We start from the raw sequence: 16,662 nt of genomic DNA on the forward strand, positions 1-16,662 counted from the left end.
AACGCGTAATACCAAACATTTCATTTATTTAGCATTTAAGCAAAGTATCTGAAAAACACAAAAACACATTTCCAAGTAAACCTGCTCCTAAGATGAACTATTTCAACAAATAACACTGAAAAAGTAAATGATACTCAACATACTGTGACCTTAGTATAGTAGACCTGAGTATAAGGTTCTCTCTGGGTTAAGATTAAATGGCAGACAGAATCTTATCACTGACGTCTATGCTATACCAAGGTCACAATAGGCCAATGGAAATACAATTTGTAACAGTTCCCTGCCCAGCGCTATCATTTACTAAACTGATTACATTGTGCACAAAACAGATGCAAACTATTACACCGCCCAATTTTACTATAAGATAGTTTAGTCTGGTCTTAATCTCCTAGCGAAGTGGTATTCTAAGTTCTCAGTGGCTGTTTAAGCGAGAAGAAAAATACTTCTGACGGCCATGTGTATGGAAAGCATTTTCTAAGGAACGGCAATCAGTAAACGCACAGCAGGACGGATTATCCAGCAAATAAAAGGAATATTTCACATTGTTTTCACTCAACCGAGCTCACCTTCCTGTTTCCACAGGCGCAGCGTCACATGATCATAATAAGTACAATAACAGCATTGACAACAGTGGTCAGAGGCGTACCTCCGCGAAATGTATTTTTGATCGAGTCCCAGTTGTCGTGAGTTCATCAGACATCTGCTTTCAGTGCAATTTCACAGAGGGGTTAAGGAACATGAAACACCATCTGTTAGCATGCACCATAAATGAATGGAAAAGTCAGTAAATATTACTTTGTTGTCTCTTTGTCGCTACTTGATTGGCTAGATTCGAGACTGGCTTTTGCGTCATGCTGGTAATTCCCCTGCGCTGTTTTCCAAATCCGAGACGCCGTATGACCGACGTGTGAACCGCAGCTTAAAACGATTTGACGTTGAACTCAAACAATTTGCCGTTAAGTCATCTGGGCACGCATTTCCTGAACCGAACAGTTGAACAGCTAATCACGGACGCCCAAATAAAGTCATTTGAGTTGCTACGTTACACTGGTTAATGCTCTGTGACCTGAATGTTCAAACCCCAGGTCTATAGAACCACTGTAGGTCCCTTGAGCAAAAGCCTTTAACCCTCAGCTGCAACACTGTATGCTTGAACTAAGTTCTGCTTCACTTGTAAATCATTCGGATTCAAATCAGACATCAACGGTGGTTTTAATGTTATGGCTGATCGGTGTACACTGGAATATTCTCTACTCGTGTGTATCGGTGAACTTTTACTCTCTTTTTCGTTGCTTATGTCTTTCTCCTTATGGATCTCCTCCCTAAGGGCTGGGAATTCATCATCATTTATACATTATTCATAATTTATGAATAATGCAGACCTGTATTACACAGCTTTAAACCCTTATCATGTTTACGTAATAAAGTGCTTCCATAAAATAATTCGATGTCGGCTGTATAATCAGAAATACATGCCTTATTTTTGGGCCGTTCAGTGTGGGCTGGATGAACGGATATTTGCACAATCTATCATACGATCATCCTACATACATTCTCGCCAGAACACGCTGTAAACTATAGAAGAAGAAGAACATCCGGGTGGCACCACAATGAAAGTAGCACGTGATTAATATAGCAGTATGGGATGATGGGTCAGGTTCTTTGATTTGATTCTTTGATTGACATATTTACTATTATTAATTCTTCATAGGAATTTTTTTCACCACAATTGCTTAATCACACACACAAGGTTCAGTGATGTAATCAAATCACTGCATTATTATTATTAGTCAAAGGCTTTTGTCTAGTACAGGCACATTTAGTGAGGTTGGAGATTCAACTGTGTCCTGTTTTCGCCACAGTACATTCATTTATATAGTGGTTTCTCCTCTTACATCATATATTGTTTATTATTCAGAAACTGCGATATATAGATATATACATATATCAGTAATAGGCTTTATACAGTCCCCTCTGAAATTATCGGAACAGCAAGGCCAATTCTGTTGTTTTCGCTATACATTTGGGTTTGAGATCAATTGATGAGGATGAGATGACAGATCCGAATTTCAGGTTTCATTGCCTGATATTTGCATCTAGATGCGAATATCAGCTTAAAATACGGCACCGTTGGTGGCAGACCACCCGATTTTAGGTGAGCAAAAGTATAGGAACATATAAGTCTTGAAGTAAATTAAAGTCAATAAAACTTCATATTCGGTTGCATATGCCTTGCTTGCAATAACCGCATCAAACCAGTGACACACTTCCATCACCAAAATGTTGCATTCTGATGCTTTTCCAGGCTTGTACTGCAGATTCTTTCAGTTGTTGTTTGTTTCGGGGGGGTTCTCCCTTCAGTTTCCTCTTCAGGAGGTGAAATGCTGCTCAATTGGGGTTAGGTTTGGTGATTGACTTGGCCAGTCTAAAACCTTCCACTTTTCCCCCCCTGATGAAGTCCTTTGTTGAGTCAGCAGTGTGTTTTGGATCGTTGTCTTGCTGCATGATGAAGTTCCTTCCAATTAGACTGGATGCATTTCTCTGTAAATTATCAGACAGAATATTCCTGTAAACTTCTGAATTAATTCTCCTGCTAAATCATGAGTTCTATCATCAATAAAGATTAGGGAGGCTGTTCCAGAAGCAGCCATGCGAGCCCAAGCCATGACGCTACCTCCGCCATGCTTGACTGATAAGCTTCTTTGTTTTGGATCATGAGCAGATCCTTCCTCTCTCCACACTTTCTGCACACAGAGGTTCATCTTGGTTCCAAAATTTCTCTGGCTCATCTCGGTATTTCTTTGCGAATTCCAATCTTCCTTTCCAATTCTTACTGCTGATGAGTGGTTTGTATCTTGTGGTGTGGCCTCTAGATTTCTGCTCTCGAAGTCTTCTTCAAGTGGTGGATTGTGATACCTTCACCTCTGCCCTCTGGAGGCTGTTATTGATGTCCACTAACTGTTGTTTTAGGGTTAGGGTTTTTTCTTCACAGATTGCACAATGTTTTGGTCACCAGTGGTTTCTTTCTTTTTCCAGGACATTCCAGATTGTTGTATTGACTATGCCCAATAGTTGTGCAATGGCTCTGATAGATTCTACCCTCTTTTCTCTGCATTGAAATGACTTGCTTTTCTCCGATAGGCAGCTCTCTGATCTACATGTTGGTTTATCCTTTTTAACAACAAACGCAGTCTTCACAGGTGAAACGTTAGGGCTCAAACCAAGAGTAGACATTCAGAGCTATTAATTCTTTAAACAATCAATTGAATAGGGCACACCTGGGCAACAAGAAACACCTTTCAGTCACGTGTTCCAGTATTTGTGATCGCTTGGGGAAAAAATGGGTGGGTTCAAACAAATGGTGCCATGTTCCAAGTAGTTTCGATGTAAACATGAGGAAATGAAAGCTGAAATTCTGATCTGCCGTCTCGCATTCATCTTTTGATCTCAAACCCAACGTATACCTTCAACGTATAGCGAAAACAACAGAACAGGCCTCACTGCTCTAACACTTTCGTTGGGGGCCGTATAATTAAGTTATTATTTGTCTACTATGTCTACAAAAGGTGTTTGTGCATAATTATATAATAGAAAAACGTCATAAATCAACATGCATCAACAGGAAATACAGTTATTTGCATTTTCGTATGGAAATTAATCATGAACCAAAATGTCAGAATTATGACAGGCCTTATCCTTCATAGTTAATAAAAAAAAAAAAAATTAAGTAAACAAAAAATGTCCTGAAGATGACAGCGCAGATTATTTGCACCGGTTCAGAGTGTTATTAAGTCCTGAATTGACTCTTGATTGAGAGACACCAATAATTTAAGCTCTTGTGTGCACTGCTGGATTAAAGTATGATTGTCCAGACCCTCAGAGTCGTAATCTACAACACAGAGAAAGTCTAACATGTGCTTGACTGGGGCCTCCTTTAATTGCGTCCTTAACAGGTCCTTCGCCAGATTCAGAGCACTCTGTACCATCACAGACGGCCGGTACTTGTTGAAAGCGTAGTCTGCCAGACTAAGCTCACACACTTTGCCGGCTAAACATTTATACCTCTTCACATCGAGGAGCTGCTCTTCAGTGGCTTTCCAGCTCCTGCAGCTGCCGCCTTCGTCTGGGATTTTTTCCTCCGTTCCAATCGCATATCTGGATAACTCGAGACTGATGAAGTAGTCGAGGAAGAAAGCGAGAGTCGGCGCAGCCAAGCGGAAGTTCAGTCTGAGGAGAACGAGGCACTCGAGGTTGCAGAGCTGCTCTCTGGAGAAAGCGTCACAGCAGAGTGAAAGCAGCTGCTTAATGCGCGGCGAGCAAACTTCAACCTGACGGATTCACAACACACACACACACACACACACACACGCATCAACACTTCGGTGTTTTAAATGATTACGTTTAATCGACGTCTTTAAAGCCATTTAGAAGAGAAGTCCCTGTGAATGAATTCACTGACCAGAAAACCATCACGGCTTCAAAACCAAATAAACCACGTATCATCGTGAGTGCTCACGTGTGCTGTTTGTATTTCTTTGAAATGAGTGATGTGAAACGTGAAAAGCGCACGTCATTATAAGAGTCTCTGTTAAGTCTGAGCGCCAGGCATTTACGGCGTGTGAGCTTTCTGATAGAAGAGACACAGCACAGTCTAGTGGCAGCTGGTTGATATCTCAGCTTACGTGCATGGGGACTGCTGGGAAAGTCTGGGGCTGTTTTATTATGTATTCTTTTTTTTTTTCTGCTTGCAATGACAAATGTTTCAGAATCCCTACGTGACCAAGAAAATATCCTTTGGTTGTTCTCGATGAGGGGAAGCAGCACATAGACCTAACAAGCATGGCCGTGCATGCTGTCATAGGGACTTAATCAACAACAGCATCAGCCTAAAATGACCACCCTAAAGTTGATTCTTTTCCTATATTATTTATTGACTAAAGAACTCTAATGGAATGAAGTGGCGCTGACAGATAAATGTTATAACGCTGCGCTTTAACGTACAGCCGTAGCCCGTGAAAAGAGATGACGGTAAACTAGCAGGTCCATGGGAAACGACGGGTCGTCCTTCATTAGACTTACGTGTTTGGTTGCGATCAGTAAAGACGTCACGCCGAGTAACTGGAAGCAGTCTGCTGCCACTGACGTCGTGGCCAAAAAGCGGTCCATGATGTTCACGGCCAAGCAGCAGGACTCGAACGACAGCCTGAAGTGCTTATAAACGGCTAGGAGCCAGCTCACCAGTTTACAGCGTGCCTCGGCTGTTATCTGTGAAAACACAAGAACAATAACATTCACGGTTTTCTTTTCTCGCTCATCCTGATTTTTATAAAATTTTTATAAAAATTTAATAAATAAAAATAATAATCAAAACGGAGCCTATCCCACGAATGCTGGGACACCAGACTGCCATCTGAATTCAGGGTCAGACCTGTGACTCTGGAGCTGCACTGCTGCACCACTGTGGCATGGCGGCGTGCTGTTACAGGAAATTAATCAGGGTGGTGCGATGAGTCATGATATGAAGAGGATTTACCGTTAGCACGCCTGATCATTTTCCAGTAACACCATGGAAACCCAATAAGAGGTTTATTCCACTACAACTATACTAGAGCGATCTGTCATCCATCCATTTTCTGTACCGCTTGTCTTACGCAGGAGCCTATCACAGGGGACTCGGGGCATGAGGCGGGGGACACCGTGGACAGGGTGCCAACACATACACACTACGGACAATTTTGAGATGCCTATCAACCTACAAAACATGTCTTTGGACTGGTGGAGGAAACCCGGGAGAACATGTGAGCTACGTGCACACAGGGTGGCAGCGGCGGTGGGAATCGAACCCCAACCCTGGAGGTGCGAGGCGGACGTTCTAACCACTCCAGTCCAGCTCTGACGGATCAGAACGGCACGGCAGTGGTACGGTACATCCATAGTAGCCAGAGTACTGATATCATTCTGCGTCATTTATTATCCATTTGTGTTTTTAGCTTTAGTTGGAGAAGTTTGCCTAAAGAAGAAGTCCTTTCTAAAAACGTGTTACCTGAGGCTGACGAGCCAGGCACTCCAGGGCAAGAAAGTCCTCCTCGTTGTTCCTCTGAATTAGGAAGCAGCTCTGGTCGTAGTCGCTGTGAAGGCAGTCAGCTGTCAGTCTGTGGCTTGAGCTTCCTGCCCATGGTCGTGTCAGGTGCTGGAGACATGGAGAAGGGCTGAGGAGGTCCTCCTCAAACCCAGAGTCACTGAGAGTGGACATGCTCGCTCTGATCTCAGTCCGTCTTTCTTTCACACTCTGACTTTTTTACAACCTCGCAATCACAAGCCATCCCATTTGACTTTGTTGGACGGCGTGACGTGAGCTGGGACATTTTCCCGGGTACCTTAGCGCGCATTGCCTCCTCGTGCACGCGTCGCCGTGGCAACTCACCCCGGGGAACGTCGTAGCGTCCCATATGGTCGCTCCAAGACACGCCCACTGGCTGAGTAACCCAAACAAAGCACCTAGTGCACTATGTAGCCTGCAATAGCTGCTATTTTACACGTAATGGAGTGCGCTCGTACAGGGGGCAGGCAGCTAATTAGGATATAACCTAGCATCGCCGTTTCTGCCAGTCTACATAGGACTATACATTGAAACGGTAGGTCCTTGGGTAGCCTAGCCTACCTAGCCTAATAACCAGCAAACACACACACACACACACCACTGAGGATACAGTGTATATTAATATTGACAATATTTGCTAAGTATGCTAAAATTTACATTAGCATATATTGTCAGTATTAGCCAATAATCTGGCAAATATCAGTTTAATCCCCCCACCACACACACACACACACACACACACACACTTTTTTGTTATTTTAATGAGTTCATTATGTTATGTATGTTAATAGTTTCTTGTGTAGGAGTAACACAAACCCTCATTAACTAATAATCATTTTTAATAAATAACAACAACAACAACATTATACCAGTCTATGTTCAGATTTGTTGTGTTTTATCCTTACTAACTCAAGCATTTATGACTCTCATTTAATGGCACTGACTAACTCAATAATGCTTTAATTCTGTTCTAACAAAGAACAGAAAAAAATCACCCTTTTCCCATATATATATATACACACATATATATATATATATATATATATATATATATATATATATATATATATATATATATATATATAGCAAGCACTTTGTTAGTCACTGACTAACTGACTCATCTTCTAATGCTACACAATGTACAGGTGCATCTCAAACAATTTGAATATCGTGGAAAAGTTAATAATGTTTTTAGTAATTTAATTAAGTGGAACATTATAGTGGAACAATATTAAGAATATATTCTAGGTTTGTTACACATAAAGTGAAATATTTCAAGCGCTTTGTTGTTGTTGTTGTTGTTTTCGTCTCGATGATTACGGCTTACAGTTCACGGAAATCAAAAATCCAGTCTCTCGAAATATTCAATAAAGAATTTATCATACAGAAATGTCGACCTGAGAAGAGCTGTAATCAGCGAATGAACTCAAAACGTCTGAAGGTTTCCTGAGGCTTTAATCTCTCGGTCTGATTCGGTACACACAGCCACAATCACGGGGAAGATGGAAGTCAATGTTGTAAATTTCATTTGGAAATCAAGGTCCCAGAGTCTGGAGGAAGAGTGGAGAGGAACAGAATCCAAGTTGAAGTCTTGAAGTCCTCAGAAACTACTTTAGAGAACTTTGATTCGAAATATTTCAACATATCAAAATACTGAAATTGGGTTTTTTTCCCCCCTTCCAAATTTTGGTGTGATGAAGTTCCTAAGTATTTAGATTTTATCTGCTTCTCTTAGCCATTACTATTGCTTTGTAAAATCCAGATTTTTAATCCTATTCATGAGCAGTACTGTAAGAAAATTATAATGATCATAAATCATTAGCAAATCTACCACGAGATCTGCTCCAATCCAACCCGATCCAGTTTGAGGACCGTTTAGTACTTTCTTTTATGCAGACGGGTAAGAAAACATGCATCTCTGCATTTTTATTTACATGAGCTTTATTGTGCGTTAAAAGACAGGTTTTTTACTTTCTCTCGCTCTCTCATAGATTTTATGACTGATTTTACAGACTGATCACCATCAAGGACACTTTTTTAAAATGCAAAAGTTGTCAATACTCAACACCTGAGTCTTACACTATATAATAAATATCCCTCTACTGATTTCTCACACATCTGCTTATAATAAATATACATTATCCTCTCTCGATGCAGGGATGTTTCAGTTGCCATGCTGCATCTCTAAGCAGTTTTAAGGAGCGCAAAGCTTGACGTTTGGCAAGCTCTATTTCATAGCATCAATGTTCAGTGAAATACATTGGCTGGATTATAAAACAAACAAATGCAAAAACATGGCATAACTTAAGTGGAAGAGTCTCTTTCTCGCTAACACACACACACACACACACACACACACACACACACACACACTATGCTCTCTTTTATAATGAGGACATGAGAGAACATTGGCAGGCAAATCCACAAATCAAGAAAAATGTCTAAAACTGATTAACGAATGCACACCATCATTCCTTATTTTCTGTCAAATAAATACTGACCCATATTGTACAACAGGTATCTTTTACATTATATTCTAATGTACAGAAAAACACTAAATGAGCTGAACGCTATTCACTAATCATTGGTGGTGAAGATATTTTCAGGCGGTTGTGGCACAGGGAGCTGAAGGTCAATGCATCCGTGTCTCACGCTTGAGTCTTTAACTCCACACGGTGGTTCTTAGTCTCTGATTGGGGAATGGAAGTGCGATGTGTATCGTGAAGTATACACGACTGGAAGCTGCTTAAATGTTGAAGCTCTCCCCACAACCGCACGTTCCTTTGATGTTGGGGTTGTTAAACACAAACTCGCTGGAGAGTTTTGTCTCGACAAAATCCATTTCTGTGCCCAGCAAGGACAGCTGAGCCTTCTTCTCAATGAAAATTCTCACACCTGTGGGGGGGCGAAAAAGAAAACACACATTTAGAGCATGAATAGAGTTGGAGCCTTGCTGCAGGAAATTCAGTAATCGTGTGCGACAGAGGAAAAGAGAGGCGTCCCAGCACGTGAGGTTTCAAGACAGTGCTCAGAAGGCTGCCAGATTAAACAGCAAAAATCAACATTTTGGTAGAAATCAGCATCGAAACGATATCAAACTTCCAATACTAGCTACATGTTTGGACAAGATTCTGTCTTTGTTTTCAAGTTTGGGTAAAAGCATTTGCCAAATGAATAAATGTAATACCAACATAATGAAAGAAAGACAGAAAATTAAAAATAAATTCCCCCAAATTCTCTTTCCACACACTGTTTTTTTTTGTACATGTACATCTCCTCATCACTCACCATCCTGTAACACCTCTTCATCTGATTTGTCCTTCTCCTTGGTATAGTCGAGTGTGTAAGTGAGCCCGTTGCATCCTCTGGTCCGTACACCAACTTTGAGCCCAATCTAGACCAGTAAAAAGAATTATTTTAACAAATTATCTAATAATAATTATAATAATAATAATAATCAAGCCAGGCATCGGTGAATGATCTGAATAAGTCCACTTACATATTCGGGCTTATTCTCTAAAAGCAGCCTGATCTTATTTACAGCCGAAGGTGTCTGGAGAGAAATACAGATCAGCATTATTTTCATTTATTCTCAAATCTCTTGAAAACTAGCTGCGTTGATGCCACCCGGCTCAGAAATCAGAACACGGTGACAAGAAACGCATCTAGTAAGTTGCAGATGTACGAGGACCGGGCCTCGCTTTCAATTGTTACTGATCCAATAATTAAAACCTACACAGATTTGGTACTAGTGGACGTCAACCAAGTGCACACTTAACAACACTTATCTCCAGCATCATACAACTAAAATCGATAATGCTACGGTTTTTCCAACGTCAAACAGACATTTCCAGCGTGCATCTCGGAATCGTCTCCAAATGTTTCACGGAACTTTACAGACAGAGTTATTTCCCCTCAGCAGCCAGGACAAATCATGAGCTAAACCTTATCAGGAAGCACAGCTCCTACTTCCAAAATGCAGAAGGTTGTCAACAATCTGGTTTGTGCTGGGTTTTTACCAAGAATGAAAGTTTAATTACTGTATGCAGCTGTAACTGTATGTTACCATGGTTACAACTGTTTATAGGCAGCGCATTCATTTAGAATGGTGATTAAACTGACTGGAACTACCTACACGTAATACGGTTCGAACATGCACCTTCCAGCCAATCAGAATCGAGTATTCAGACACACCGTGATATAAGTAAAGAATAACTGACTCCGGTCTGTTGAATTATTAGAAATGAACGCACACCCGAGGTGGTAAAGCATTGAGGTGGTTACAATTCAGGGCGTGCGTTATTTTGTAATAATACAACGGGCCGCCAGTTATCACGTCTCGAGACGTTCTTCAGATGTTTTATTTCAATACATTTGTTAGGTTTTGGTCCAAGTAACGAAGGCTCGAACCATTGCAGTTATTGGGGAGAGAGAGAGAGAGAGAGAGAGAGAAAGAGAGAGAGAGATATTTTATATTATGCTGACAATATAAAAATAGAACAAATAAATAAATATCGCTACTTGTTCACTGGCTTTTCTGTCTCATTAATGCAATCACATGCGCTCTCTCACTCTCTCTCTCTCCAATAACTGCATATCAATGGCTCAAGCCTCCGTTTCACCTCGTGGCCGCGTTACCACCTCGGGTGCGCGTTATTTTTCTAAAAATTCAACGGCTGGTCGTCAATTATTACTTACTTAATTCTGAAAAATCTCAGTAGGCAAACTCTTCCGTTATTTCAGTTCACTCTGTGAAGTGATATGGAACTGTAACGCGTTCGAGACCTGACTGGAACTACTTTACCTGTGCGTTTACTGAAAAACACTTCAGAACACGCGTCAGCCAATCAGAATCGAGAATTCAACAGTGCTGTGGTACGAAAGTACAAAATAACAACCGAAGACCATGCTGTTTATTCGAATAGAACACACACCGGGGCAGTGTGAACCGGCCCGATATCCTGCGACGAGTTATTTTTCATATAACAGCACGGTCTGCAGTGTGTCATTCTGCTTACTCCGCAGCAATTTGCCCATGATCACAACATTGAATTTATTAACGTACGGAACGTCACACATTTCTAACGGTTTACAGTTAAGACTTAAATGTCGCGGAACGTCCGAGAGACAAGTCTTTACTTTCTCTTTCACTCTTTAAAAACACAGCATGTGATTTTACAGAGATCTTGTCTGTCCTGAAGACTTTCTTGAGGTGATCGACTTCGCAAAGCGCCACGACTGTTACAAAGCGCTGACACCTGACGCTCCTTCCATACATGTTCACTAATCGTCTCCTAAAAAAAATAATAATAATAAAAAATTCAAACAACACCTTTCTCATCATTCTTAGATTATACTGAGTCTGCTGTACAGGTCTCTGTGTATGAGCTGAAACAATAATGTATTAGAACCAGCGCAGTGATATTAACCTGCGGCTCCTGGTACAGCCGGAACTACTTTCCGCCTAGAGAATACACACCAGTTAAGACTGTTCAAACAGCTTCAACACTTTCTCTCCTATAAACCCAGTTAAAACGAAATCCACAACACTAAATGTAAGTGTATACGATTTAAAAAAAAGCTTTAGATGGGGGAAATGAACCACTTCATTTATATAAATAAATAAAAATAGTAATGCGAACGGCATGATTTAAACACTCAGTCTAAGAAAATGCATTAGAATGGACTCTGAGTAATAAATGTAAATAGAGAGCCCACTCAGATTACAGCTTCCTGTAATCTCATGAAGCTCCTCTTGTCTGTGTTTCTTGACAACATCCACCTTGACTTCAAGGAGTTAAAGGTCACAGTTAGATAAAAGACCTAACTAACTAACTAACGAACGAACTAATTAATTAACCAGCTATCTGAAGCAATTCCTTCGCAGGTGATATTTCCCTTGCATTCATTTGAAAGAGGAACATTTCTCTAAGTTTAGTGCGCCCAAGAAACTTCTAGAGAATTAGCCGGTTATCGCTAAACGTTGCTAACGCTAGGCTAGCAATGACGTGTTTATCCTCACGTGCTCGTTGTTCTGCTATATCACCATATCTCAAATGAAGCGAAGAAATACTAACCAGCGTCAAAGCAGCTCTTGTTGATAAAATCTTTCGCCTGCTAACCGCCTTTACAGTCGCTCTTACTATGGAAGCAGACATGTTGCTTATCGCGAAGCTCTCCGTGACTAGATGTAAACACCAGTCGACAACGAACCACCCACTGCGAGCAAAGCCGTCAATGATTGGCTGTGTGTTTGACGAGCAGTTCCTTTGTCCAATCAGCAAGCACGTTGCCCTGCAAACGGTGTGTCTCTTACGCAACGTTCTTTTAGAATTGTTTCGAATGATGTAAATATGACCGACAAACAAAAATACCAAACGTCTCAATTGAAACAAAACAAGGAATAACAATTAATCCTACTTTTTTTGCGCCCACATAAGTTAGGGTTTAAAACACCACAGACATGAATATTTCATAATTACAGTGTAATTGTGTAGTTTCTTATGTCGTTACAATACAGTGTGTTTCTCTAACTCTTTTACAAACAACACGAAGAATCGTGTCAGGTCTTTTACCACCTTTAATGTGAACTTGCTCAGTATATAAATAAAGTGAGCAACAATCAGAAACATTTATAGGGAAAAATAAAAACGTGCAATAAACTGGTTGTTTAAGTGTGCACACTCCTATATTAACACTTTGTTGAAGCACCATTACACCGGTCAGTCTGTCAGTGTGGCACATCTTGACTTGGCAATATTTTCCCACTGTTTCTTACAAAAACATTCTATACTCATCAGACTGTGAGGGTATGTCCTGTGCACAGCCCACTTCAGGTCACCCCATAGATTTTTAGTTGGATTCAGGTCTGGCCTCTAGCTACGTCATTTAAAAACACCGGTCGTCTTTTGGTTAAGTCATTCCTTTGTTGATTTGGATTTATGCTTTGGGTCATCGTCGTGCTGAAAAGTGAAATTCCTTTTCTTCTTCAGCTTAATAGCAGACAGCTGAAGGTTTTGCACTAAAATCGACTGGTATTTGTAGCTATTCATGATTCCCTCCACCTTCATAAAAGCCCCAGTTCTGACTGAAAAGAAGCAGCCCCTAAAGCACGGTGCTGCCACCACCATGCTTCACCGTGAGTGTGGTGTTCTTTTGTTGATATGCACCCAACATACGTTTTGAAATTATGAAATTATAATACCTTTTGGAATTGGTCTTATCAGACCATAACACATGTTGCCACATGGTTTAGGGTGATTTAGTTGGGCTTGGATGTTTTTTGTGAGAAAGGGCTTCAGTCTTGTCACCCTACCCCATAGCCCAGACATGTGAAGAATACGAGAGACTGCAGTCACATGCAGAGAGTAATCAGTACTTGTCAGATATTCCGGCAGCTCCTTTAATGTTGCTGTAGGTCTCCTGGTAATCTCCCTGGTAAGTGTTTGTCTTGTCCTTTTGTAAATTTTGGAGGGACGTCCTGTTCTTGGTGATGTCACTGTGTTCCATGGTACATTTAAAGTTTTGGACATTCTTTTCTAACTCTCTCCTGATCAATAAATTTTGACAAGTGAGATACCGTACATGCTTTGTCAGCTTTTTGCAGACCACGGCTTCAGCAGTCAGATGAAACCAAGAAGATGTCGAGATAAGAAAATCCTACAGAAACAGCTGGTCTTTATTTGGGATATGATAAGTAATTTTGTATATGAGATTGAATGTGATTGGCTCATTCTGATACAGCCACATCTCCAATTATAAACGGCTGTGCACGCTTATGCAACCAGATTAGTGTGGTGTTTTTTTTGTGCAAAATGTTTATGATTGTTTTTTTAATGATTCATTTTATACGTTGTAATTTCACGCTTGGATTTATTTGTTTTACATCACGAAATCCTGTTATTTTTACAGAGGTGTGTACTTTTTTTTATATATCTATTGTAATCAACACGTTTGTAACATAAAGGTTATAAATGATTATTAATAAACCAATTTTACTTTTCTATAAGAACATAGTTTGCCAAAGTTGGAGAGAAGGAACTCGAGTGGCCTGTACAGAGCCCTGACCTCAACCCTACGTAGGGATATGATGGTCAGGAGTCCACAGACCTTTGGCCATATAGTGTAAACAATAGATTAATAAAATAGTCAATAAATAATAAATAATTTGTTTGAAAAAGTAGTTATGCTCCCACTTTGCTATTAAAAATAATAGTTTGTTCACTGCAAATATCTACACTAACATGTTACTGCCCCAATGTGTTAATCGGTAACTAGCCTAAAGACTCATCACTTTTCAACATTAACAGCTGGACATTCAGTATGAAAAGTTAATCCTGTTAGTTGTTTGTTAAACAGACTTTTATTATTTTAAATCTGCAAATAGATAGATGCGGACACAACTTCTACCAATTTTCAGGCTTAACTAGGGTCATGGCTAATAGCAGCATGGGTAGACGACATGCAGCTCAACCCCCTAAAGACTGTAAAGCACATTGCTGTAATAGATTTGATGCTAAAATGCAAACACATCACAGGGCCTATGGTCAAGTTTCAATCTATTCGCTCTGTGAGGCAGGACCTAAGAATCACCTACAAGGCGGTGGAGCAGTTTATAAGCAAAACCATTGTTCATTGGGCAGCAACTATATAAGATCTATAGATAGAGGTTTAAAAGCACCAGTTCTGTTGTCAGCCCATTCTAGTCAACATTACAAACTAAAAAGATTGCCTCTCTGACCCACTGTTTGTTGCCTCTTAGAGAAAAAGGTAGACAACACAGCAAAGGGTTTTTACTCATGTACTTTATTGTTGAGAAGAAAGATTTACTTCCACATAGAGATAGGCCACTGGGGACACGTTCACTCTCCCCAATCACATTATGGCACCTGTTCTCATGGTGAGCTCAGAAAAAAAAGCTCCCCAGCATCAAAAACACTACATGGTGCAGCTTTTCATCAACATGGTTTACACATGACTAAACTTAATACACCTTTCCAGATGTGTTTAAATAATCCCTGCAAAATCTGCTGTGAGCCAGCGGTGCTCTTCGGACCTACTGTCAAAAAGGCCCTGGAACCTGGACTGGGTTGCTGTGACCTAAAGGCACCATGTGGCTGGTTTCATGATAATGAGTGAGGACAAACGTACTGTATTATCACAAAACCAACATTGCCAAACAGACCAGGACATGGCACGTTTACGTCAGAGCAACCCAGTCCCAGGTTCCAGAGCCCACAGAGTCACTCTTGAGGAAGAACTGGACGGTGAGAGACATGTCTGCACAGTTCTAGCATGCACCTGAGCACCTCTTATTTATCTCATGGAGTGGGCCCTAAGCAACACCAGCCCATAGAGTATATAGTTTGTACTGTAAAACCCGTGGCTTCCCTTATTGTCATATATCAAGGAGGTAATTCTGGACTTCATTTCCCAGCAGCCACTGCACCATACTACATAATTGTCACATGACCACCTGCACCTGTATCACGTTTCTGTTTAACAAGCACTCATATATATAGCCACTGTTTGTACTGCTTCCTCGTCTTACATATTGTCTAACTTGACCTTTGTCCCTGTACCATGTTTTGTTTCCTAGTTTTTGTTGAGCCTTAGCCACAGTATTCTGCCTAGTTGTCTTAGTTTTGTTGTTTGTTTGTTTATTAAATGTTTGAAGATCTGCGCTTGCTTCCATATCCTTCTTTGTAACGTGACACTTATGCACAAAGCTGTGGGATATGTAACATGTTAATAATGCTGTTCACATTAGCTAGTAACTGGTTGTGTGTGGGTGCTAGCTCTATATCTACTGCCATAAACACTTATTCATCATAAAGCCCAATGAAATGCAGTCTGAAATAATCAATCAGCACCGTTAGACTAACTGTACATGTAATACATTGTTCCTCTCCTGTTTTTGTAGGAAATCAGTTTGCACAGAATTTGTATGTTTTACACATCAACACCACCCAGTCCAGGGTGTACCCCCACCTTGTGCCCGGTGCTCCCAGGGATAGGCTCCAGGTTCCCCGTGACCCTGAAGGATAAGCGGTATAGAAGATGGATGGATGGATACATCAACACTAAAGCTAACTTCAATGAAGTTAAAATGAAAGAAATAAACAGCATCCTCATTTGCACGGATTACACGCACACCTCTTGTCAATTCAGGTCCACGAATTTGATTGGACAAGCAGCGTTCCAAGCGGCAGATCTATATGTATAACACTTTAAATTCACTGTTCTAGCAAAAATTCCAATTCTAGCAAATATTCATAACATCGAAACTACACTTACTACGGACTGTCAGTCAGTCTCGACGTTGCATGGCAACACACGATGCTCTATCCAGCTGTAGACTTGAGAACTTTACTTGCTGAAGGAGCAAAATTTAACCAAATATTGGTGTCTGAAATGTCAGTTGTACTCAATATCAGCAGGGATGTGGTTCAACTGTACTTAATCACAGCCGCTCTGATATTCATTGCAACACCATGATTCCGAGTGTGATATTGCTTTTATGCAACAGTTCTATAGCTGTTCAGCACTCCTGCTTGTGTGAT

General features: G+C 40.6%; 2 protein-coding genes and 1 long non-coding RNA gene across 3 annotated transcripts; 1 reads left to right on the top strand and 2 right to left on the bottom strand.

Annotated features, from left to right (window-relative positions):
* Nucleotides 1-9: 9 nt before the first annotated feature.
* Nucleotides 10-6,253, bottom strand: LOC108255918 (cyclin-O protein B). The gene is made up of 3 exons (XM_017452283.3): nt 6,044-6,253; nt 5,080-5,265; nt 10-4,328 (listed from the first exon to the last, which is right to left on the bottom strand). The coding sequence occupies exons 1-3, from the start codon at nt 6,251-6,253 to the stop codon at nt 3,777-3,779; spliced, it is 948 nt and encodes a 315-aa protein (XP_017307772.1). The 3' UTR covers nt 10-3,776.
* LOC124626171 (uncharacterized) lies at nt 5,527-16,632 on the top strand. The gene is made up of 3 exons (XR_006980847.2): nt 5,527-5,919; nt 5,991-6,635; nt 16,023-16,632. It is a non-coding gene; the product is annotated as an uncharacterized LOC124626171 (long non-coding RNA).
* Nucleotides 8,623-12,337, bottom strand: isca1 (iron-sulfur cluster assembly 1). The gene is made up of 4 exons (XM_017452284.3): nt 12,178-12,337; nt 9,600-9,653; nt 9,389-9,494; nt 8,623-8,995 (listed from the first exon to the last, which is right to left on the bottom strand). The coding sequence occupies exons 1-4, from the start codon at nt 12,256-12,258 to the stop codon at nt 8,847-8,849; spliced, it is 390 nt and encodes a 129-aa protein (XP_017307773.1). The 5' UTR covers nt 12,259-12,337; the 3' UTR covers nt 8,623-8,846.
* Nucleotides 16,633-16,662: the final 30 nt, after the last annotated feature.

The sequence above is a fragment of the Ictalurus punctatus genome, chromosome 22 (assembly GCF_001660625.3).
Source record: "Ictalurus punctatus breed USDA103 chromosome 22, Coco_2.0, whole genome shotgun sequence".
NCBI lineage: Eukaryota > Metazoa > Chordata > Actinopteri > Siluriformes > Ictaluridae > Ictalurus > Ictalurus punctatus.